General features: G+C 50.0%; 1 protein-coding gene and 1 pseudogene across 2 annotated transcripts in view; one reads left to right on the top strand and one right to left on the bottom strand.

Annotated features, from left to right (window-relative positions):
- The window catches only part of RAP1GAP2 (RAP1 GTPase activating protein 2), a 445,551-nt gene extending 425,943 nt beyond the window's left edge, over nucleotides 1-19,608 (bottom strand). Inside the window, exons 1-2 of one of the 2 annotated variants that reach the window (XM_033423226.2) lie at nucleotides 19,469-19,608; nucleotides 9,555-9,671 (exon numbers count right to left, since the gene is read on the bottom strand). In XM_033423226.2, the coding sequence (XP_033279117.1) occupies nucleotides 9,555-9,671; nucleotides 19,469-19,518 (167 nt within the window). In that variant the 5' untranslated portion in view covers nucleotides 19,519-19,608. Of the gene's footprint in view, nucleotides 1-3,388; nucleotides 3,560-9,554; nucleotides 9,672-19,468 lie in introns of those variants that run through there. The other variant, XM_033423229.2, reaches the window with a different exon arrangement.
- On the top strand, nucleotides 6,268-7,548 carry LOC125962106 (high mobility group protein B1-like; annotated as a pseudogene).
- Nucleotides 19,609-24,597: the final 4,989 nt, after the last annotated feature.

The following is a 24,597-nucleotide window of genomic DNA, read 5'->3' as shown; positions in this document are numbered from 1 at the left end:
GACTTCCCTCGTGGTCCAGTGGTTAGGGCTCTGCGCTTCCACTGCAGGGGGCACGGGTTCAATCCCTGGTCAGGGAACTAAGATCCTGCATGCCGCAGCACGGCCAAATAAAATAAAATAAAATAAAATAAAAAGGGAGGAGATGGGTAGGCTGGCATTACTGATTGCCCCTCCTTTTTCTTTTACTAAACTTATTAAAAACAAAAGGAGTCCCAAATTACAGAGGTCAGAGGAGTCTTTAAATGACTGTAAATGAAGACAGTAGCTGTTGCAACCGCCCAGCCTAGGCTAGGTGTGACCTTGCCTGAAGGCAGAAGGATGGACACCATGACCTTTGTATTGCCAGCCTGAGCTGCCCCTGCATAAGCAAGAGGCAGCTGGACACCTTCCCCCATGTACCACCTCCCTCTGGGGAGGGCCACGTTGCCCAGAGATGGGAGAGGATAGGAAGACAAGGGTCACCGTGGTACCATGGCAACGGGTCTTGGCAGAGGTACATCCTCGCCTTCTCCAATCACCGCTCACAACGGGACCCAAGTATTTGCCGACAGCACCTCACCTGCCAACGTGGGTGGTGGCCCAGGAGGAGCAGGTAGATGCACTGGAAAAAGGAAGAGGAGGGAGCTTATAGGTACTGTATCCTGAAGTAGGATACCTGCCCCGGCTTATGCCCTAGGGCCCCCCCAACTAATCCTCAACCAGTGCTGTCCCTTCCCTCACACCACCTCGTCGCTCTCCCACCGGCCCAGCCTGTCCCTGCCACTCCAGACACCCCCCAATCCTCGACTCACTCCACAGCCCCGGTTCTGCCATCATTCTGGGCCACTCTCTGCCAACCTGCTCTCCCCTCCCTTCCTGTTCATTTTCTCTCGCCCTTCCCCACCCCTGTGCCCTGTCCTCCCCACTGACTGTGGCCCAGACCAGTGCCCATGACCATCTGGCAGCTCCAAACGCCAGCATCTGCCCTCTCGCCACCCGTCCTTTAAACACCTGCTTCCGAGCTGCCTGTTCCCCTCGCCCCTCTGCCCACCCTCCAGGCTCCCATGTCCTCCAGGGGACACAGCCCAGGGAAAGGCACATATGAGCAGCTGGCATTGGTCTCCAATCCACAGAAGGCGAAGCAGAGCCGTTCAGGGGTTCTGGGAGACTGGGCCGCAGCTCCAGGAGGAAATGACCAGGTCAGGTGTCCGGCCCCTGAGCCCAAGAGTCTCTGACTAGGAGGGGGTTCTTTAAAGGTCACCTAATCCAGCCCCCTTCTCCACTTAAGTGAATGAATATCTGGGCCACCCAGAAGGTGCTGTCTTCCCAAATATACGGAAATATTCCATTCACAGAGCTCTCGCTATGGACCCATCACCATGTTCAAAAACTTGATAGAATTTTATTTAATTCCCATAACCCCCAGATAAGGAAACTGAGGCTCAGAGAACATAGGAAATTTGCCCAAGGTCACGCAGTGTCGGTCACCCCAGGGCGTACTTCAGACACTCTCGGTCCCACTTCCTACTCCAGCGACTTCTGCAATGACCGGTTCCCTGCAGGCTTTGAGAGCAGCCACATGGCAATGCTTCTTCGAGGACCCAGCGGGACCGTCTTTGAAGCCGCAGTGCGGGGTGCCCACACGAACCCACTGGGGCCTCACACGTAAGGCCTGGAAGCATGTGGGAGTTAATGTCCACGGACGGAACAGAGCTGACGGATGAACACGTCCCTGTTTCTCTCCCCAGCCGGGCAGTTCTGAAACGCATCCCTTAAGGCTTCTCAGGAGACCTCCCAGGACAGAGCGGTAGTAAGATTAAAAAGAATGCATCCTCGGGTTCTGCTCTGGGGAAACACAGGTGGAAACACAGACAGTGGTGGAGCTGGGATTCAACCCAGGTCTGCTCCGCTGCTGCCACCACCATCCATGCTGGGGTCCCCTTCCCTCGAGGTTCAAGTCATTCTGAACCACAGTGGCTCAGCCACACTTGATCCAGACAGGATCCTGGTCGGCGTGGGGACGGGATGCCTGCAGCAGCAAGGTCATCTTCTCTGGAACTGAGGCCACCTCCCGATAAATCGCCTCACAGCCTGGGCTGAGCGGGGTTCCCAGCTAGCTGTGCCCTGGCCCTACTCAACTTTAGCGTCCGCCTCTGCCCAGAAATCTGGTGACTCTAAGTCCCCCATCCCATCCAATCCTCCCCACACCCTGCCCCCCGCCCTCCATTCCTCAACATCCTAGAAAGGAGGAGGAACCTGAGGTCGTTTCTGGAAGCCTGAGCATCCAGGTCTAGAAGATACCCACCCTGCCTCACACTTAGAAAATCCAACACACTCGCTTGGAGGTGAGGGCAGAGCTTCCCCCAACTCCTGCCCAGGTCTCAAAGACATGCTGGGACTTTCCAGGGGGAAAACACTGCTGGGGACCTCACATGCCCTGAGTCACTCCCAGCCTCCCAGCCCCAGGCAGCTGTGAGCTCTCTGTTTACTCCTCACTCTGCAGCAGGAAGAACGGAGTGGGGCGGTGCCTTCTCCCCTCTCCATGGGAAACTGAGGCGCGTGGGGCTTAAGGGACAGCCCCAGGGTCACAAAGCGTGAAAAGAACCAGAGGGCCCTGGCGCCCAGCCCAGGACAACCCTATTATTCCCTATGGAGGCTGCTCCAATGGGGGCCACTCAGCAGAGGCAGATCCCCGCCTTCAGAGCCCAAACCCCACTTGCATATAAATGCCCTTTGGTTTCTTAAGAAGGTTGTAGAGGAGCTATAGAAAACAGAGGAGGAGAAAGAAGGACGTGCCCCTGAACCAGCTCCGGGTCAGGACACCCAGCATGCCCTGGGCCCCCACCCAAGGCAGGCACCCCACGCTCATCCACCCAGGGCCTCCAGAAACGAGCATCAGGCTGATCCTGGCCCGGCCCCAAAGGTCCACAAAGGCGTCTCACACAGCACCCCACCATCCTCTCCCCTCCCTGCAACAGGCACAGGTTGGAGTGGGCATGGGGTGGGGTTTATGTCCTTTCGGAAAAAAACAAACCAACCCAGCCTAGCTACAGGGTCCTCCTGGGGGTCCTGGCTTTTTCCTCTCGCCACCACCTGTAAACACCCCACCTCTGAGCTCCACCTCGGTCAGCTACACACTCCACACAGGATGTGTGTGCGCCATGACCCACCCGTAGGGGTGTCTGAGGACAGTCACCCCACCTCCCCAACAACCCACTCCGCTGAACTGTTCCGTGGAATCGCAGCGCAGGGCTCACACGCGTCCACACGAGCTGATTTCTCTTTGCAAACACCTGCATTTGCACTCACAACATACACCCCAATTCTACCCTGGGTTCAGTCCCACCCCGGACTCGCGTCCTGATCCCTGCTGACTACGGGATTACCACCCAGCCCCGAATCCGCTGACCTTCTGTGAAGCCGGCGCCCGGGGCTCACTCCTCGACGTGGACGGAATGGCAACAGTCTGTCGCGGCAGCTCTCTCGGCCCGTGTGCCCGCGGCGGCGGCGGCGTCCCCCTTCTCCATCCGGCGGCGAGCCCCCTCCTCCTCGGCGACGGGCTGCCCTGGCCGCCCGCCCCGCCGCGCGCACCGTCACCGCGGCGCGCACGCGCGCACCCCGGCCGCGGCTCGCCGGGCACAAAGCGGCTCCCCCTGCCCGCCGCCGCCGTCGCCGCCACGCGCACACCTGGCAGTCGCGCCCCAGCCGCCGGAGCCGCGCCCGCCGCGGGAAAGCCCGCGCCTGGCCGAGGCGGGGCCCTCCTGCCGCCCTCCACGACGCCGCCGCCGGGGTCTGCGCCCCGGTTCCGGCAGTGCCCACCCGATTCGCCCCGCGCCGCAGCCGCGTAGCTGCCGGAAAGTGGGGGGGAGACGGAGGGGCGGGTACGAGCGGCAGGAGAGGGCGCGGGGGCGGTGGGGGGCCGATACGGCGAGTCCGAGGTGCGGCGCCCGCGGGATGCTCCAGTCGCCGCCGCCAGGGGACTGCCCGAGGCGGCTCCTCGGGAACAAAGGCGCGGGGAGGGGCAGGCGCGCCCAAGGGACCCAGGGGAGCGGAGGAGGGGACAGCCCACCGGCCCACAGAAGTTCCTGGAGAATGGGGCCCGGGCCGGTGGGGAACGGAGGTGAGGAAAGATCTGCGGGTCCCTGGTGGATTGAGGAAGACACCGGGGCTCTCGCCAGCTCGGCGTGCGGTGGGGATGGAGAGGGGGTTCAGTGCTATCTGGACTTGGACTTGGAAGTGGGAGGTTTCAGGGACTGCCAGAGTCCTTGAAACTGTCGTCGTCGTCCTCCCCCTACCCCCCCCCCCCCCCCCCCCCGCCTTCGACTTGGCAGCCGGGAGCTTTCATTCATTCGCTGCACAGCCATCCTCCCAGCTTTGGCCAAACCAAGGGTGTTCCTGAACTTGAAGGGGTTGAAGGCAGGAAGGGTGCCCTAGGGAGCCTTTGAGACGCTTGAGTCTTCCTCCCTAACCTCCACGGAGGGCGGCCTCTGAATATGGCTTGCACATCTCAGTGATGGGAAGCCCAGTCCCTCAGGTGGCAGCCCACGCTGTATTCGGGCAGCTCTAAATGTTAAAAAGCCCTCCATTTAATTGCATGGAAATCTGCATCCTTTCCATCTGCTGGCCATGGCCTCACTCCGCTCTGGCCACAACAGCTTCCTGCTTCTGGAACATAGATAGGGCCTTGTTAACTGCTGTTTCACTTCCCATCTCCTGTGCCCCTCCCCAGCCTTTATGCAACACCCCTCACCAGCAGCTTCTCCATAGGTCTGCCCCCTGAGTCCTTCAGAACTCAGCTCAAATGTCACCTTCTCAGAGAGGCCATCCACCTCTTCCAAACTCCCCACACACCCACTGGTCACTCTTTATCTGATGCTCTGTTTCAGTTTGTTCAGTACTCTGGTCATCTCACAAGATATTCTCTTGTCTATGTGTCTATAGTCTGTCTCTCCCACTAGAATGTGTGTCCCTTGGAGGCAGGACCCTTGTCTTCCTTAAGACCAGGCATCGTAACCCCAGGGCCTGACCTGGAGCAGGGTGGCAAGCAAAAAGGAAGGCGGGTGGCCAACCCACCCTCTGAGTCCCTTCAGCAGCTTAGCCCATCACCCCAAAATGTAACCTGCTCAGCCATTCAAGGGTAACGTCAGCATGGTATTAGCAGAAGAACGTGCTCAATCTCTGTCCACAAAATAAATGAGGAAATGACAGAGCATTCCTCTTAGTCTGAGACAAAATAGCACTTTCCTCCTCAGCTCTGGACTCTGCCCTGAGCTCTTGCAGCCCCAAGACACGAGCATTTTCTTAAAACATGGGGCCATACCCAAGCTTCTGGTCAACTGGAACCTCTCAGACAGCTGATCCCCTCAGCCTGCTGCTCAGGTGCAGACAAGATTGGAGGCCAAAATAGACTTCTCCTTTATTTCTGTTAAACTGTACCTTCTAGACTTGGACCTGGACTCCAAGCCTCCAGGGCACTTCGGGTCCAACTGTGCCATCTTGTCCGTTGGGACGGTGCCCAGGTTCCTGCCATCGGCAATGTCCCCGGCATGCTGTCTACATCCTTCCTCACCAAGTCCCTCATGAACACACTGAGCAGACTCAGCAAGGGCAGCCCACTCATCAGCCTCCCTAGCTGTGCCCTCCCCCAGCCCACATTCCTCTGTGTCACCTGCAGGCTTTGATGGGAAGAAAAGAACAATTTCTTGCTGAAACTCAGAACCACTGTCTCCTGCTTTACCACCCCCAGCCTACCTTCTAGTCTAGAAGACTAATCAGAAAAGCAAATAAGCTTCCCCCAGCAGGATGGGTTCCCAGGGAATTCACTCACTGCTGCTGGCCCTCTATCTCTTTCTTTTCTAAGTACCCCCAAACCATCTCTTTAATAACAGACTCTGAAACCTGACCAGGAATGATGCTAAGCTCACTTATTTATGGTTCGTGAACTTATTTCCTCTGCGCTGATAAAAATTACCCTCGCCATCTCCCACTTTGGGGCCCGTGCCACATCCTCTGAGAGGCAGTGCGCGTAGTGGTTGCAGGCACTGCCACTTACCCTGCGCCTCAGCTTTGTCATCTGATAAATGGGGAGTACAGTACCTAGATTATAGCACTGTCATGAAGATTAAATCAATTTATGCCTGCAAAGCATTTACAACATGACGCATAATAAACACACAGAAGTTAGTACAACTTTTGTGATACAAGAATAATAGTTGAGAGAGACAGCGCCAGGGCAAGTGAGAGCCGGACGGGCACTGGGCGACTCTGTGCCTCGCGGAGGAAAAATAATTAAGCGTGGGCAAAGGAGATCCTAAGAAGCCGAGAGGCAAAATATCATCACAGGCGTTCTTTGTGCAAACTTGCTGGGAGGAGCACAAGAGGAAGCACCCAGATGCTTCCGTCAACTTCTCAGAGTTTTCTAAGAAGTGCTCAGAGAGGTGGAAGACCATGTCTGCTAAAGAGAAAGGAAAGTCTGAAGACATGGCGGAGGCGGACAAGGCCCGTTATGAAAGAGAAATGAAAACTTCTATCCTTCCTAAAGGGGAAACAAAAAAGAAGTTCAAGGATCCCAATGCACCCAAGAGGCCTCCTTCGGCCTTTTTCTTGTTTTGTTCTGAGTGTCGTCCAAAACTCAAAGGAGAACATCCTGGCCTATCCATGGGCGATGTTGCAAAGAAACTGGGAGAGATGTGGAAAAACACTGCTGCAGATGACAAGCAGCCTTAGGAGAAGGCGGCTGCTAAGCTGAAGGAAAAGTACGGAAAGGATATTGCTGCAAACCAAGCGAAAGGGAAGCCTGATGCAGCAAAAAAGCGAGTCGTCAAGGCTGAAAAAGCAAGAAAAAGGAAGAGGAGGAAGATGCAGAGGATGATGATGAATACGTTGGTTCCAGCGCAGTTTTTTTTTTCTTGTCTACAAAGCATTTAACCCCCCTGTACACAACTCACTCCTTTTAAAGAAAAAAATTGAAATGTAAGGCGGCCTAAGATTTGTTTTTAAACTGTACAGTGTCTCTTTTTGTATAGTTAACACACTACAGAATGTGTCTTTTTTTTTTTTTTGCGGTAGGCGGGCCTCTCACTGTCGTGGCCTCTCCCGTTGCAGAGCACAGGCTCCGGACGCGCAGGCTCAGCGGCCATGGCTCACGGGCCCAGCCGCTCCGCGGCATGTGGGATCTCCCCGGACCGGGGCACCCATGTCCCCTGCATCGGCAGGCGGACTCTCAACCACTGCGCCACCAGGGAAGCCCTCGAATGTGTCTTTAGATAGCCCTGTCCTGGTGGTATTTTCAATAGCCACTAACCTTGCCTGGTACAGCATGGGGGTTGTAAATTGGCATGGAAATTTTAAGGCAGGTACTTGTTGGTGCACAGCACAAATTAGTTATACGTGGGGATGGTAGTTTTTCCATCTTCAGTTGTCTGTGATGCAGCTCATACGAAATAATTGTTGTTCTGTTAACTGAATACCACTGTCATTGCAAAAAAAAGAAAAAAAGTTGCAGCTGTTTTGTGGACATTCTGAATGCTTCTAAGTAAATACAATTTTTTTATTAAAAAAAAAGAATAATAGTTAATTTTTTGAGTGCTGAGTCACAGAGCTATAGCAGCTTCCTCTTCAAGTCTCCTGGGAGGCAGCCTTCCCAGGTATGAGATGAATAACTCCATCCTTCCTATCTTATGATTGCTTCCCTCCGCCATGGACTCAACTGGGCTCCTGTGACTCTGAAGAGCATTCTTGTTCTTTGGCTCAAAAAAGGTTAGCCTCAAGCCACCTGCATGGGCAGGAGGTCCCACCGTCCTCTTCTTCCCTGGCTGTTATCTTGGGCGGGTATAGCTGGCCCACATCAGTCTTGGAGCTAGCTTCCCTTCCAGCCTTCCTACCGGTGAGCCCGCATTATGTTCATGTGTCCTTCACCTGGTGCCTGATTAATGAGCTCCTTCTCTGGGCTAGGACCTCGGGATACAGAAGAGGGAAAAGGCCCTGCCCTCATGGACCTCACATTTCGGGGGAGCCACAGACAATGAACAAATAGGCAAATAAGATAACGTCGGGTCGTGGAGAGCTTTTGACGAAAGGAAAGGAGGTGAGGAAGAAGCTGCTTTACGTCAGATGGTGCTTGGCTCACAACAGGGCTTTGCACGTTGCCTGAAACTGATTCCGACCACGTGCCCTTCGTGTCTGTGCTTCGCCAGCGTGTTCCCAGGACAGCCTCCTTCTCTGTCCCTGCAAGCATTCACAACCGTACATTCAGGATCGCATCGCCGCGCCCTTCCTGATGCTCTTGCCTCAAGCTCTAGCGCCTTTTCGGTCTCTTCTCTGCATGATCTGAAATCTGCCCTCTAGAGTTTAGGGCATTTGTCTAATCTCCCATTTCCTGGATATCAAGAGTTCCCAGGTGGCCTGAGTCACCTTTCCCAGGGTTCCTGTCACGTCACATCATCATCCAATTAATTCTTCCTCTTTGGGCAGAACTGGATCCAGAATACCTGTCCCCTCACTGCTTCCTGTACCTTCAGAGATCGTCATTGAGACAAGAGAGAGCACATGCACTGCTCTTAGCTAAACAGGACTCCTGGCAGATGTCTGGGTAGGTGAAGCCTCCCATCATCTCTGAACCTTATTCCTGGGGCCTGTTTGGGGAGATGCGGTAAGAGCATGGTCCCTGTTCTCTTGCTGGCCAGCACATGGTGTACCCCCAAATGACATCACTTCCATTCTTCTTTTCCACCCCTGGGAGGAAAGACCTGTTCATTCTTGCCTTCAAGGGGCCTGCTAATTTAGAAGCTGGTGCAAAGAAGTTTTGATGGGGAAAGTGGGAAGAAAGGTCCTGGGTCAGGTCTAGCAGAAGCCTTGGGAAGAGGTGTGGCAGCTGCAGGGCTCCCGGGGATATCTCCATCGAGACTGCTAACACGGCTCATGTCTGTCCGCAGTGTGGAGGAAGAGTGGGCGGGAAGGAGCCTGGGAGCAGGAAGCTGGGTGCCCCTCACCTGGACTCAGGATCCTAGCTGGGTTCTCTGGCATGGCGGAGGAGAGCGACAAGAAAGGAAGGGCTGGCTCTACCCAGGTCAAAGCAGGGACTGCCCAGCAAATATGCCAGCCACTCTCCCTCTTAAAGAGGAACCAGCGGGACTTCCCTGGCAGTCCAGGGGTTAAGACTCTGCGCTTCCACCGCAGGGGGCACAGGTTCTATCCCTGGTCCGGGAATTAAGATTCCCACATGCCACACGGTACGGCCAAAAGTATAAAATAAAAGGAACCAGTTGATGATCTCCAGGCATCGTTTCACTTGAGATTCATGATCTTCCTGATAGAAGGCAGGGAAAATATGATCATACCCATTTTACGGAGGAGAAAGCAAAGAAAATGATTTGCCTCAAATCACTCAGTGCATTCTAGGCTTGACAAGCACCCCGGCTGACAGACTCTTTCAAAGACCCTGCAAGGCCTCTTTGCCACTGAGGACTGTGGTTCTCCACTGGGAGTTTATGGACCAGTGTGGGACTGCTATATAATAAGTACCAACTGGAGGGGCCTGGACGAAGGATGAGAGTAAGGGCAGTGGGTCCCCTTACCTGGAGGGAGACTCAAGGTCAGCACGGCTGAGGATGCGATGCTGCTGGGGGCTGTAGAGCCACTGGAAGGCTGTCAGTGTCCTCTCCTCAATTCGGAACCGCCCTTCCTGCACATACCTGCAGGCGAGACAGGAGAGAGTGAGGAGGTGGGCAGGCGGGGCTCTGCAGGGATCCTTTGGGAGTTGGCCCTACTTGCTAGAAAATGATAGATGAGAGGTACCTGTCCCCAAATATACCCCCTGCTCGTCTGCCAGAAAGCCCTGTTTCCAGAGAGCCGCCGTTAAAATTCCCTGAAGAAGAGGCAGCTACAGGGAGCAGGTTTCAACTCAATAGATGGAAAAACTTTTTACAAGTTAATTGTCTGGGACTTCCCTGGTGGCGCAGCGGTTAAGAATCTGACTGCCAAGGCAGGGGACACGGTTTCGATCCCTGATCCAGGAAGATCCCACAGCCAGGGAGCAACTAAGCCCGTGTGCCACAACTACTGAAGCCCACGCGCCTAGAGTCCGTGCTCCGCAACAAAGAGTAGCCCCCACTCGCCGCAACTAGAGAAAGCCCACACACAGCAATGAAGACCCAATGCAGCCAAAAATAAATAAACTAAATAAATAAATTTATTTTTAAAAAGTTAGTTGTCTGGGGCTTCCCTGGTGGCACAGTGTTTGAGAGTCCGCCTGCCAATGCAGGGGACGCAGGTTCGTGCCCCAGTCCGGGAAGATCCCACATGCCGCAGAGCAGCTGGGCCCGTGAGCCATGGCCGCTGAGCCTGCGTGTCCGGAGCCTGTGCTCCACAACGGAAGAGGCCACAACAGTGAGAGGCCTGCGTACCGCAAAAAAAAAAAAAAGTTAGTTGTCTGAAGTTGAAAGGAGTCACTTGGAAGGAGTGAGTTCCCTGTCACCAGAGGTATGTAAGCAGAGGCTGGGCAGGGGATTCAAGCATCAGACAAGTGTCCATTCTCCAAGCCCTTTATAAGACTGAGACATTGGATTTCTTAAGTTCACAGCAGGAGAAAGTCTGCTCTGGAGTGGGGGTCATGAGTCAGATGTCAGGATTAGATCTTCCAGAACCTCAAGGGTCACTCACAGGGTCCCAGCCACCCTCTGGATCGACAATCAGCCCAGAGCAAGGATCGGGGAAGCTGAACTGGGCAAGGTGAACACGAAAGGATCTCACCCACCCTGGCCACCCATTCCTGGTAGAATCATAAATCTGTCCATTAATTCAGTATTTATTGAGGGCCCACGACAATGAGCAAAAGATACATAATCCTGCCATCCTGGAGTTTACAGTTTTGTGGGGAGAAAAGCCATCAAATAATCACATGAACAATATATCATTTTAAACAGGCCCTCTCATACATTGCCAGTGGGATTGTCAATTGGTACAAGCCCTCTGCTGGATAGCCTGACAACATCTGTCTAAATTATACATGTAATTCCTCTGTAATCCAGCGATCCCCCTTCAGAGAATTTATCTACAGATTCTAGCATGTTGGACAAGGTAATCCGTGGCACTGTTTAATAAATAAATAAAATAAAATAAATTTATATTAAAAAACAATGAATCCTGGAGCTCTTTGCATGATAGCACACAGAGAATGCCCTCAATTAAAACACTTTTTTTTAAAAAAATTTATTTATTTTTATTTTTGGCTCCGTTGGGTCTTCGTTGGTGCACACAGGCTTTCTCCAGTTGCAGCAAGCAAGGGCTACTCTTCATTGCGGTGCGCGGCTTCTCATTGCGGTGGCTTCTCTTGATGCGGAGCATGGGCTCTAGGTGCGTGGGTTTCAGTAGTTGTGGCACATGAGCTCACTAGTTGTGGCTCGCGGCTCTAGAGCACAGGCTCAGTAGTTGTGGCGCACGGGCTTAGTTGCTCCCCGGCATGTGGGATCTTCCCAGACCAGGGCTCGAACCCATGTCCCCTGCATTGGCAGGCGGATTCTTAACCACTGTGCCACCAGGGAAGCCCCAGGATATGTTGTTAAGAGAATAAAAATCAAGTGCAGAAAGGGCAGTATGTGTACTTTATGTTTAAAAAGGGGGAGAGAATAAGGTAGGAATTCCTATTTGCTTATCTTCATATGTAGAAATTCTGGAGACACAAAAGCTAATAAAAGTAGTTACCTGGGTGGGGGTAAGGGAGAGCTGGGGGAATGGTGGGGATGGGGGAGTGACTTTTTAACAGTGTGTCTTTTTATACAGGAGAGGTATTACCCATTATTCCAAATGTTTAATTGTGTGTGTGTGTCCGTGTTATGAAATTACAAACTGCAATAAAGTGCTATGAAAAGAGAAAGTTGTGCAGGTGCTCTGATATTGCCCAATGGGGCACAGGCTATCTGCTGGGGGAGGAGATTTCCCAGAATGCAGGTTGCTGGAGGGCAGAGGGCTTTCATTGCTCCTATGATCTCCCAAACCAAAACGTCTGGTCCCCGCCTGTCTCCCTTCACTCTCTTCGATATGATCTGATGGGCATTTCAGTAAGATCATCCTGGTGGAAAAAGAGCAAGGTAGCCAGGTTAGATGTTCCTGGAGGGGTCCAGGTGGGACAGTGTTGGTTTGTACAGGGGATAGTGCTGGAGATGGAGAGAAATGGGAGGACTCAAGTGAGCAAAGGAGGTAGTGTCCACTGGTCCAGGGGATGGGTTGGACATGGGTGAAGGGGAGACAGACAACAAAGTTGTTCCTGAGTTCCTGGTTTGTGCGGGCATCTGGCTGCTACAGTGCCATTCAAACTGGACAAGGACAAGTTTGGGAGGGAAGATCCTGACTTTATGACTTCAGTTTGGGACATGACCTTCCTCCATGACCTACTTCCTGCCCCAAGATGACTCCTGTCCTATAAAACCTGGCTCAAAACTTGTCTCCTCCAGGAAGCCTGCCCTGATTAATCCCATCCTATTCTGAGGATGAGTTTCTATGCCTTTCCCCATCCTTGGGCTCCTCAATATGCGCTCCCCCTCCTTGCCATAGCCCCCCCTCCTCTCCCCGACTCCCATTTCCCCAAGGCAGGTGTAAGGGACTGTCCTCCACTCTTTGCAGACACCCTGACCTGGATTCTACTTCCCAGCTTCAGGTGACTAATTTTTCCACTGTGAGTCCCTGAATCCTCATCTGTAAAATGGGAGTACTAATAACACCCACTCTGAAGGGTTGTTAAGATGATTAAATGAGATAATGCCAGGGAAGCTTCTGTCACATGGTCATCATTATCTCCTTTCCTCCCCACCATCCCCATCAGTCCTCACCAGTCACTGGCTTTACCTGCTTCACCGATGACAGACAAACCCACTCCCTGCACTCTCTCCTCCAAGCTGCACGTCAAACCCCTCAGAACTGGTGGATCCCATTTTAGAGATGAGGAAAAGAGGCTCAGGGGACAGAAGTGAACTTGTCCAAGGTCACACATGCAGGAAGCAACAGAGGCAGGCCTCCTCTGCACCTTCAGCCCCTGGCATCCAGTTCCCTCCGTGCACACACACATCCTTTCCTCCTCCATACCAGCCCCCACTTCCCAACACAGATCTTGTCAGCTCCTCCCCTGCCCAAAAAGGTTAGTGGTTTCCCACTACATATCAACTGTCCTCCAAACAGCTCACCTGAAAGGTTTAATTCTTCCCCACTTTGCTCCCCGCCAGCCTTTCCCACCGTTACACGCCCCCCCACCCCCGCCCACATTCACGCATACAGACCCCTGCATTCCCCATCTGTTTGTCCTTCTCCAGAGACGCCCTGCCTTTTCTTACCTCAGAGCCTTTGCTCAGGCTGTGCTCAGATCTCAGTCGCCCTCCCTCCATCTGAGTCTTGCCCTACCCCACCCCAACTGCTCAAACCACACTGCTTCTAAAAATCTGTCCCCACGCCCCCAGCCAGAATCCGAAGTTGCTCCCAGGTTCCAGGGATGCTTTGCTTAACCTTGATCACAACGTTGCTCTCTGCCCGCGTGAGTTATTTATGTGCCTGTCTGTCTCCCTGCTAGAGTGCAAAGACTGTGTCTGATCTTCTCTGAAATCCCTGCCACACCCTCACCCAGCACCCTGTTCGACTGAGCCAGTTTCCATAAAAATCACAACAGCCACAGTGATCAACTCACTACGTTCTTGGGCAGTTTCTTCCACAGAATGCTCTGACACAGATGATCTCCATTAATGAATCCAATTTGGTAACTTAGTAAGTGTATTTGCTGCACTGCACTTCATTAAACATAGGAAAAACAGAACACCATCCATCCCCAAATATCTTCCCTATTAATCTGTTTTGTACCTGAAATTCTATTGAACAGTACACAGAAGGAGATTAAATACTGCAAAGAGTCAACCTTGTAAGGCACGAGCAGCCATTAAAACTTGAGCAAGGGGCTTCCCTGGTGGCACAGTGGTTAAGAATCCACCTGGCAATGCAGGGGACACGGGTTCGAGCCCTGGTCCGGGAAGATCCCACATGCCGCGGAGCAACTAAGCCCGTGTGCCACAACTACTGAGCCTGTGCTCTAGAGCCCGTGAGCCACAACTACTGAAGCCCTTGTGCCTAGACCCCGTGCTCTGCAACAGGAGAAGCCACCTCAATGAGAAGCCCACGCACCGCAATGAAGAGTAGCCCCTGCTTGCCGCAACTAGAGAAAGCCCACGCACAGCAACCAAGACCCAACGCAGCCAAAAATTTTAAAAATTAAAAAAAAACACTTTAGCAAGGACCAGCTTCTCAGATTATCCCTGGAAAAGTAGGCATCAAGACATGGGCATAGTCAGGGACATTTCAAAAGGAATGAGAAAAGGGGGGGAGGGGTAGAAGTTGCTCATAGTAAGAGTCCCCCAGTTGTGGAGGTGGGTGACACCTCCAGGAGGATGCAACCCATCACCAAAAGAGAGAAGGGTCAGGCACTTTACAGGTTACACTTATTTTTTCAGTTGAACACTGGGGAAGGTCAGGCAAGCATCGAAACCTGAACCTTGAAAACATTTTGCTAAGTGACAGAAGCCAGTCACAAAGGACCACATACTGTAGGACTCCACTGATATGAAATGATGTCCAGAATAGACAAATCCAGAGAGCGAGAAAGGAGACGAGCGGTTAAGGCTGGGGGAGGGTGGGGTGGGAGGAAATGGAGGAGAGGGACTGCTGAAGGTTATGGGATTTCTCTGGGGGATGATGAAAATGTTCTAACATTGACTGTGGTGATATTTGCACAACCCTGTGAATATATTCTCACTGAATTTTACACTTTGGGTAAGTTGTGAGGCACGTGAATTCCCATAAAGCTGTTGTTAAAATAAACAAATATCTAATAGCGCATACTGATATAAATAAGTGATTGAATAAATAAATGGGGAGGAAAGAGACAAATCTCGGGTGCGGGAGAATTCCAAACAATATATGGAAGCACTCTGTCCTCAAAGAGGTGAACCATAACTCCACTCTACTTAGACATGGGCTTCACAGAGTAACTTCCTTCCAAAGAGTATACACTATAGAAAGGGGGAGGGGAGCAACTTTACAGTGGAGAAGACTGACAAATACTACCTCAGCCAGGTGATCAAAGTCAACGTCAACATTGATAAGCTATGTTGATAGTATGTATCCTTGATATGATGCATGACAATGGCACTCTATCCTCGTGGTCTTTTTCCCCCAGAACTCATGACCCCAAACTAATAATGAGAAAAACATCAGACAAATCCCAATTGAGGCACATTCTACAATATGACCAGGACTCCTTAACACTTTCAAAGTCATCAAAAACAAGGAAAGTCCAAGAAACTGTCATAGCCGAGAAGAAGCATTACATTAATTACTAAATGCAATGTGGTATCTGGATGGGACCCTATAACAGAAAAAGGACATAAGAAAGCTAAATAACCTATGGAACTTAGTCAAAATAATATATCAACATTGGTTCATTATTGTAACAAATGTACCATACTAATGTAAGAAGCTAATAATATGGGAAACTGGGTGTGGGGTATACGGGAACTCTTTGTACTATCTTCTCAATTTTTCTGTAAATCTAAAACTGTTCTAGGGACTTCCCTGGCAGTCCAGTGGTTAAGACTTCGCCTTCCAAAGCAGGCAAAGGATCGGGTTCGATCCCTGGTCGGGGAGCTAAGATCCCATATGCCTCATGGCCAAAAAAACAAAACATAAAAAAAATAAAATAAAAACAGAAGCAATACTGTAACAAATTCAATAAAGACTTTAAAAATGGTCCACATAAAAAAATCTTAAAAAAAATAAAACTGTTCTAAAATATAAAATTTACTAAGAAATAAAAAAGACATCTCCATGATAAAGAGCTTTTGCAGATTAATGTGAAAAATATATATATATAATGAGCAAATCAACATGGAAAAAAAGGACAAAGGAAACAAATGAGTTTACAAAAATAGAAACACAAATGACCAATAAACATTAAAAAATCAACTTATATAAGAAATAAAAATTAAAACAACAGGGTTTCCCCGGTGGCGCAGTGGTTGAGAGTCTGCCTGCCCATGCAGGAGACACGGGTTCGTGCCCCGGTCCGGGAAGATCCCACATGCCGCGGAGCGGCTGGGCCCGTAAGCCATGGCCGCTGAGCCTGCGCGTCCAGAGCCTGCAACGGGAGTGGCCACAACGGCAAAAAAAAAAAAAAAAAAAAAAAATTCCCTAAAAGGTCATCAGTAGAGGCTAGACAAAGAAATTATGGTTCAACTTAGAATGGAATACTTTACAGTCAGTAAAAAGACTGTTGCCAGAGCACTTTGAAATGTTTTTCAAGTACTCACACAGCCTTAGCCTCTAGCCTCTGTCAGTTCCTTCTCCCAGATCTGAAGCCCCACCGTCATAAACTGGGCAACAGGCCCTCAGAAATAATCAGAAGCTAAAAAGTCATACATATCTAATAACGAGCTGAAGAACCCAACCAAATTCTAATTTAGTTTTGGGTACTTTATGGAGAGCTTGGAGGAGGAGCCTCCAAAGCAAGAGCTGCTCTAAAAGAGTAGGTAGACATCAGACATATTTGTTGCCCAATGAGTATTCACCACCCTCTCTCCCACTCAAAATTTTGTTGTTTGGGTGGAGTTAACCCCAGCCCCCAGTTCCCAGGATGAGCGCATGACCCAGCCTGGCCAATATGAGCAGTCCATCCCCCTTGCCATGGTGATTGGCTGAAGGATGGCCATGTGACCCAAAACAGGCCAATGGGATGACATTCTGAAACTTCTGATAGAACCGCTGAGAAAGGGAAGCTGTCTTTCCCGGAGGGTTGTTCGTCTGGAGGGCTGCCTGCGGCTCCTGAGAGCCACCTCACTTCCACAACGGAATAAAAAGGGAACAGAGGAAAGAGAAAGGAGAGAGTAGGGCGTTATTTGGTGACATTATTTGAGCACGTGAATCCAGTTTTGCCTGAAACATGGAAAGTTCTTGGTGTTTTCAGTTACATAAACCAGTAAATTCCCTTTTTCTCTTAAGCCAATTTGAATTGAGAAAACTGACTCAATCTGAAATCCTGGAAGCAGAGGCCAAGGCTGATCATGTTGGGAGTGTGCCATGGAGTTCAGAAGGTGTCTTGCCTTCAAGAGTGCTCCCTGCCAGGGCTTCCCTGGCGGTGCAGTGGTTAAGAATCCACCTGCCGATGCAGGGGACATGGGTTCGAACCCTGGTCTGGGAAGATCCCACATGCCACGGAGCAACTAAGCCTATGTGCCACAACTACTGAGCCTGCATGCCATGACTACTGAAGCCCGCTCGCCTAGAACCCGTGTTCCACAACAAGAGAAGCCACTGCAATGAGAAGCCCACACACCACAAGGAAGAGTAGCCCCTGCCCACCGCAATTAAAGAAGGCCTACGCACAGCAACGGAGGACCCAATGCAGCCAAAAATAAATAAATAGATAAATAAATTTATTTTAAAAAAAGAAAAGAGTGCTGTCTGATCACTCAAGTCACATTTTCAGGACCTTCTCAGAGCAATGGGCTTTTTTAACCAGGAGTGAAAGGTGACCTAAAACCTATATTAGGATACTAGGGACTTCCCTGGTGGTCCAATGGGTAAGACTCCGTACTCCCAATGCAGGGGGCCCAGGTTCGATCCCTGGTCAGGAAACTAGATCCTGCATGCATGCCACAGCTAAGAAGTCCACCTGCCATGACTAGAAAAAAAAGAAAGATCCCGCATGCCATGAAGATCCCGCGTGCCGCAACTAAGACCCCATGCAGCCAAAATAAATAAATAAAATAAATAATAAAAAACAAATAAATAAAAAATTTTTAAACCTAATTAGGGTACTAATAATGATTTATGCTTCATCAGGTTCAGCCCAAGATCCAGCCCAGACAGGCATCAGGGCAGAGAGAGTCAGAGCAGGAATCCAAGCTCTGCCCCTTTAAAACTCTTCCTGTTTCCTCCTCCATGAAGTGAGGGAAGGAATCAAACTGCACAAAGTGATCTGGGAAGTTCTGGGGTCCTAGGGTGGTGCCTCCTTTCCAGGGAGAGGGCACTAAGTAACTGCCCACTCCCCACCAGATCTTCAAACAGATTAACTCTACTTTTATCTGATTTATGTACTGAGGTTTCATCTGAAGAGCAGCTCCACTGCTAAATAATAATTTTGATTATTTGGACTTTGATTCTTGGAACCCTTGAACAAAGGTGGGATGGGCTGAGCAGGCTGACCCACTGACCCCTCTCCTGCTCTGACATGCTGAGGTTTTTTTGACAAGGTGAACTTGGATGGGCAGCCAGGCCCTGTGTTCAGGAAATATGAAGCGAAACAGAGGAGGAGTTAAGCCCCTGGGGAAGCCCTGAGTTCAAACCCTGACTCTGTCACTTGCTTGCTGGGTGACATTGATTAACCACTTTCCTTCTCTGAGCCTCAGTTTCCTCATCTGAAAGAGGGGGGTGCTAATGCCTTCCCCTGAGTATCACTGTGAAGAGTAACTGAATCAGTGCCTGATTATGGTAGAGCCAGTAGGAAGTGCTCTGGAAGCCAGGTTGCTATTATTAACGATATTATTGTTGTTCTTTGTATTCAGGCTACAGAATGTACCTGGTGAGAGGTGTTCCGGAATGCTACTTCAAAGATGCTCCTGGCCCTGGTTTGGGTGGGATGATTTGCGATGGGGAGGGGTCCCAGCCAGACATTCTTGGAGTCCTTCCAGGGCAGGAGTGGGCTGAGCAGGCTGCCCTGCATTCTAAGTTCCGCCAAGCAGAGGTCAGGCCCCTGGTTGAAACGGCCCTGAACGTTCGGACAACAGGGACATGCGCCCAACCCCTTTGCGATGCGTCTGAAACCCTCTTGGCCTGCAGTCTCGTCACCTGACACCAGCAGGCTCTGATTTCCCAGCCTGGGTAGGACTCGGTGGGGTAGGGGCAACCACCCACCTACACGGGGACCTCTTCCCTCCCTTCCTAGGCCCTCCTTCTCAAACACCCTATCCCCCAATTGCCCACAACCACCGGTCCGCGTGTAGGTGAACTGAAGCACCTCCTTGAACAGGAGAGGTGAGAATTGTAGGTTGTGCCCTCTTGGGCGGGGCCCAGTCCTTGGCCGACCCCGAGCAGCAGAAGGAATGAGGGTAGGAGGGGGTACCCCACTGCACAAAGAGAGCTAAGGCGCGGGGAGGAAAGTGAGGAAACCCCGCAACGAGTCTGTAAGGAGGACCGGGGTCCCTCCAAAGCCTGACGTCAGGAACAGGGTCCAGGGTACCGGCGACGATCGCTCTGGAGAACCGCAAAGACCAAGCTCGGAGACGCCGGATGGGGATGACCAGGTAGCGCAGCGCCTCTCGTTAAACCCGGCCCCTCTGCCTCCGCACGAGAAGAAAGTTCGGGCCAGCGCCCCCGCTCCTTCCCGCGCCCGGCCCAGCCCAAGCACGCGGGGCGCGAGGGTTCGCGTCCGCACCAGGCCCCGCGCCCGCCGGTGCTCACTCACCAGCGCACCAGCTGCCAGCGCTTCTCCCCCGGCGCCCGGCGACCCGTCATGCCTCCCGGCCGGCGCCAACTCCCTATCCGCCGCGGGCCTCACGGTGGAGGCGGCTCCGGCTGCCGCAGGCCAGTGCCGAGGGCGCGCTCCGCGGCGCGGGTCCGGCGGGCGGGGCGGGCGCGAGGCGACTCGGCCGGAGCCCAGGCGGTGCGGCCTGCAGCGCGCATCCCCCACGGGCGGCCGCCGGCCCCGCCCCTGGAGCCGGCCGGGGCTGGGTCACCGCACTCCTTGCCGCGGCGACGAGACCGCAGCCTGTCCGCCTCTCTGCCTTCACCCACGCCCCGCCTGCCCAGCGGCGCAGCAGAGCGGGCTTTCTGTGGAGCACGGGGACAGGAGTCAGGTTCTCCGGATTCCACTGTGACGGAAACCTGACTTGCTGAGTGACTCGAGAGGATTCACTTAATTCCTGTGCCTTACTTCCTCATGACACCTGTTCCATCTACCCAGACAGTTATGCATAAAAATAATTAAACTACTATAAATGCTTTACAGATGCGTCTTACAGATTATTGAGCTATTTTAAGGTAACAGTAATTAAAACAGTATGGCTTTGGTCCAGCCCGCTGCCTGACCCTAGGATCAGCTCCACCCAGGCCTTCAAACTACTTTCACCCCAGAACTTTAGTTTGAGTTGAGCAGAGACCAACATGGCCCACAGCGTCCTGGGAGCCTGCTTTGAAGGAGCTGAGTTTTAGAAATGTTTATAAACACAGAGATTGTCTGTACATTGCACAGTGCAATTCACCTGCCTCTCATATCAGGATAATCCACATGCTTTGCAGGAGGGAAACTTCTGCAGAGAGGAGAAAATCTAGCTCCCGGTGTAGCGCCCCTGGGAGCTTATCTTCCCCTTAGGGATGGTGGACCCATGCTCAGGAGCATTGGAAAAGTTTCCAGCAGAGTCCAAATGCTACTGACATCTGTCACTATATCCATAGGCACCTTCCCCAGGGTGTAACAAAAATCAGGATTACATAAATCCTGAGAATCCTCATCTGAGCTTTCCACTAGGTCTCAACTAAAGAACTGACAGGAAGCAACAGGGAATGAAGAACTTAACCAATACAGAGGCATCATGTAAAAGAAAAGAGAGAAGGAGATACAGACAAGATAGTTTGGCAGCTTGCCTTTGACCTTTAAATATAGTGTCTCGCATGAGGCTAGCAATTGCCTTTGAGTATCCTTTCCTTAAGCTTCCCCAACATAATTAACAAGGAAACCAAGGAAACAGAATAGAAGGTCTGAAAACATCCCCACCTGTGTGTATGTGTAATATATGTATTTCAAATTAGTGATGGATATGGTGATGCGACAATTAGCCATTTACAGAGGGGAAAAAAAAGCAAGGCCTCTATTTCACATAACAAGATATATTTCAGATGAACTATAAATGTAAGCGTATAAATATATATATAAGGGAGTAGAAAAAATACATAGGTAAGTATTGTGATATTAAAATGGGGATGGGGCTTTCCTGGTGGCGCAGTGGTTGGGAGTCTGCCTGCCGATGCAGGGGACACGGGTTCGTGCCCCGGTCCGGGAAGATCTGGGCCCGTGAGCCATGGCCGCTGAGCCTGCGCATCCAGAGCCTGTGCTCCGCAACGGGAGAGGCCACAACAGTGAGAGGCCCGCGTACCACAAAAAAAAATTAAAAATAATAAATAATAAAATAGGGCTTCCCTGGTGGCGCAGTGGTTGAGAGTCCGCCTGCCGATGCAGGGGACACGGGTTCATGCCCCGGTCCGGGAAGATCCCACGTGTCGCGGAGCGGCTGGGCTCGTGAGCCATGGCCGCTGAGCCTGTGCGTCCGGAGCCTGTGCTCCGCAACGGGAGAGGCCACAACAGCGAGAGGCCCGTGTACCGCAAAAAAAAAATAATAATAATAATAAAATAAAATGGGGATGGATTGTTTTAAGCTTGGCATCAATGGCAGAAGCCATACAGGGAGAGATTAATGTATTTGACTAAAATAAAAATATTTAACCCTAGCACATAACAAAAGTATAATAAGCAAAATTAAAAGGCAAATGTCAAACTGGTTTAAAAAATATATGCCTGTATTTGAACATCCATATTCATAGCACTGTTATTCACAATAGCAAAGGAGTGGAAGCAGCCCAAATATCCATGGATGGATTAATGGATAAGCAAAATGTTGTCTACACATACGATGGAATACTATTCAGTCTTAAAAGGGAAGGAACTTCTGACACGTGCTACAACATGGATGAACCTTGAAGATATTATGCTAAATGAAATAAGCAAGTCACAAAAGAACAATACGGTATGATTTCACTTATATGAGGTTCCTAGAGTAGTTATATTTATAGACACAGAAAGTAGAATCATGGTTGCCGAGGTCTGGGGGTGGGGAGGGAAGAGTAGACAGTTACTGTTTCATGGACACAGCATTTCAGCTTTGCAAGATTAAAAGAATTCTAGAAATGGATAGTGGTGATGGCTGCACAACAGTGTGAATGTATTTAATGCCATTAAATTGTACACTTAAAAATAGTTACGATAGCAAATTCTATGTTATGTACACTTTACTACAATAAAAAATTTAAATGTTGAAAGTTTTTAGTATAAAGAAATAAGAAATGATAAATTCTCCAATAGAGAAATGGGCAAAGAATGTGAACAAACAATTCACAGAAGAAATATAAATAAATAGACACACTTTTAAAAAGTATATTTATTTATTTATTTTTGGCTGTGTTGGGTCTTTGTTGCTGTACACAGGTTTTCTCCACTTGCGGTGAGCGGGGGCCACTCTTCATTGCGGGCGTGGGCTTCTCATGCCGTGGCTTCTCTTGTTGCCGAGCACAGGCTTTAGGCCAGCAGGCTCAGTAGTTGTGGCTTGCAGGCTCTAGAGCGCAAGTTCAGTAGTTGTGGTGCAAGGGCTTAGTTGCTCCGTGGCATGTCGGATCTTCCCAGACCAGGGCTCGAACCCATGTCCCTTGCATTGGAAGGTGGATTTCTAACCACTGCGCTACCAGGGATGTCCCTAGACACATTTTTAAATGTCAATATTACTGGAAATGAAGTATTTGAAAATCTAAATGTGATGTTATTTTTTTACTTGTCAAATTTGGAACAGTTGGTTGTTTTTGTGTTGTTAATTATCCCATGCAGGGTTTGTATGGAGAAGGGAAGTAGGCTCTCCCAATCATGACTGAGGTCAGTGTACAAATTGGTTCAATTATTGTGCATGGCAATTTGACAGTATGATCAAAAGCCATCAGATGTGCATTTCTCTTGACTTAGTAATTTCTCTTTTTGGAATTCATCCTAAGGAGATAATTAGAAATGCAGGGGCGGGGGGAGTCTTTGTAAAAGAATGTTCCTTGCAACATTGTTTGCAATAGAGTAAAACTGAAGACAACACAAAAGTCCAACAGGAGGTTAGTTAAGTGAAGAAGCAAGTCCATATGATGGGATATTATACAACTACTGAGGGACTTTTACTGACATGAAAAAAACAAGATATATTTTGAAATGAAAAAAAAGTTACCAAGTAGAACTAATATATTAAAATATTTGTAGAAAAATCTGGAAGAACTACAGGAACATATGTAAAAAGTGATTTATCTCTGGGTGGGTGAAGTTATAGTGATTTTTATTTTATAGTTTTTCTTATCCATATATTCTAATGTTTCTAAATAAACATTATGTGCAATAAGAAAAAAGACAATAAAAGTCACTTTTCAAATGATTAAGCTACCAAGATATTTGCCACATGGCTGTTTTTTGGTGTTTTTTTTTTTGCGGTACGTGGGCCCCAGCGTTGTGGCCTCTCCCGTTGCGGAGCACAGGCTCCAGACGCGCAGGCTCAGCGGCCACGGCTCACGGGCCCAGCCGCTCCGCGGCATGTGGGATCTTCCCGGACCGGGGCACGAACCCGTGTCCCCTGCATCGGTAGGCGGACTCTCAACCACCGCACCACCAGGGAAGCCCCACATGGCTGTTTTTAACATTAAAAAATAGAAACAATCTAATTATCAAACAATATGAAAATGGATAGAGTACATTGTAGTTTATCAATACAGTGGAACTACACTCTGTAGCAGGAGAAAAATGTTCATGCTACATTCTAAGCCAAAAAGCAGACTACAAAATAAGATGTTTAAATTATACATAATTAAGATTTTATATAATAAAAATTTTTAATGCCAAATGTTAGGATTTGTTATGACCAAAAGGTATAAGTGGACAATTTTGTTTTTATATCTTTACTTATCAAAAATTCCTAAGTTTTCTACAATGAATAATGTGGGGAAAAAATTTTAATTTTGATACATAGGCATCGATTGGTGAATGAAAACATTTCATGACTTTTAGGAGATTTCCAACATACAAGTGGAAAAAAAAAACACAATACAGAACAGGGTGTGGTGCTATATGATGTCAGTACCTTAAAAATGGGGAAAAATGGCTTCCCTGGTGGCGCAGTGGTTGAGAGTCCGCCTGCCGATGCAGGGGACGCAGGTTCGTGCCCCGGTACGGGAAGATCCCATATGCCACGGAGCGGCTAGGCCCGTGGGCCATGGCCACTGAGCCTGGGCGTCCGGAACCTGTGCTCCACAATGGGAGAGGCCACAACAGTGAGAGGCCCGCGTACCGCAAAAAAAAAAGAAAGAAAAAAAAAAGCGTGTGTGTGTACGTATACACAGAATTTGTTAATGGTGGAAAACTGGGCAGAGAAGTTGAAGATGGAGGATGAGGAAGTTTTTACTTTTATAAGTATCAGCATGTCTTTTTTTTTAAAGTATTTTTAAGAATTGTCTGCGTAGTCTGTATATAATTCTGTACTATCTGGGTGGTGAGATTACGAGCTCTTTATCTTCTTTAAAAATTTTTTAGATTATTCAAAAATGATAGTGTATTTCAAACAAATAAAAGACTACAGCCAGCCACAAATAGCCAGTTATCTTCAAGAGGCTGCAAGCATTGTGAAGACTCCACAGAAACATGGGGGTGAAAAGTTGTGATATAATATGGGTAAAAAAATCAGATATGCCAGGGAGTTCCCTGGTTGCCCAGTGGTTAGGACTCTGGGCTTTCATTACTGTGGCCCA

Source organism: Orcinus orca, chromosome 19, assembly GCF_937001465.1.
Source record: "Orcinus orca chromosome 19, mOrcOrc1.1, whole genome shotgun sequence".
In the NCBI taxonomy this organism is placed as follows: Eukaryota; Metazoa; Chordata; class Mammalia; order Artiodactyla; family Delphinidae; genus Orcinus; species Orcinus orca.
Note: the sequence above shows the minus strand (reverse complement) of the source record. Positions and strands in the feature narration are given on the sequence as shown.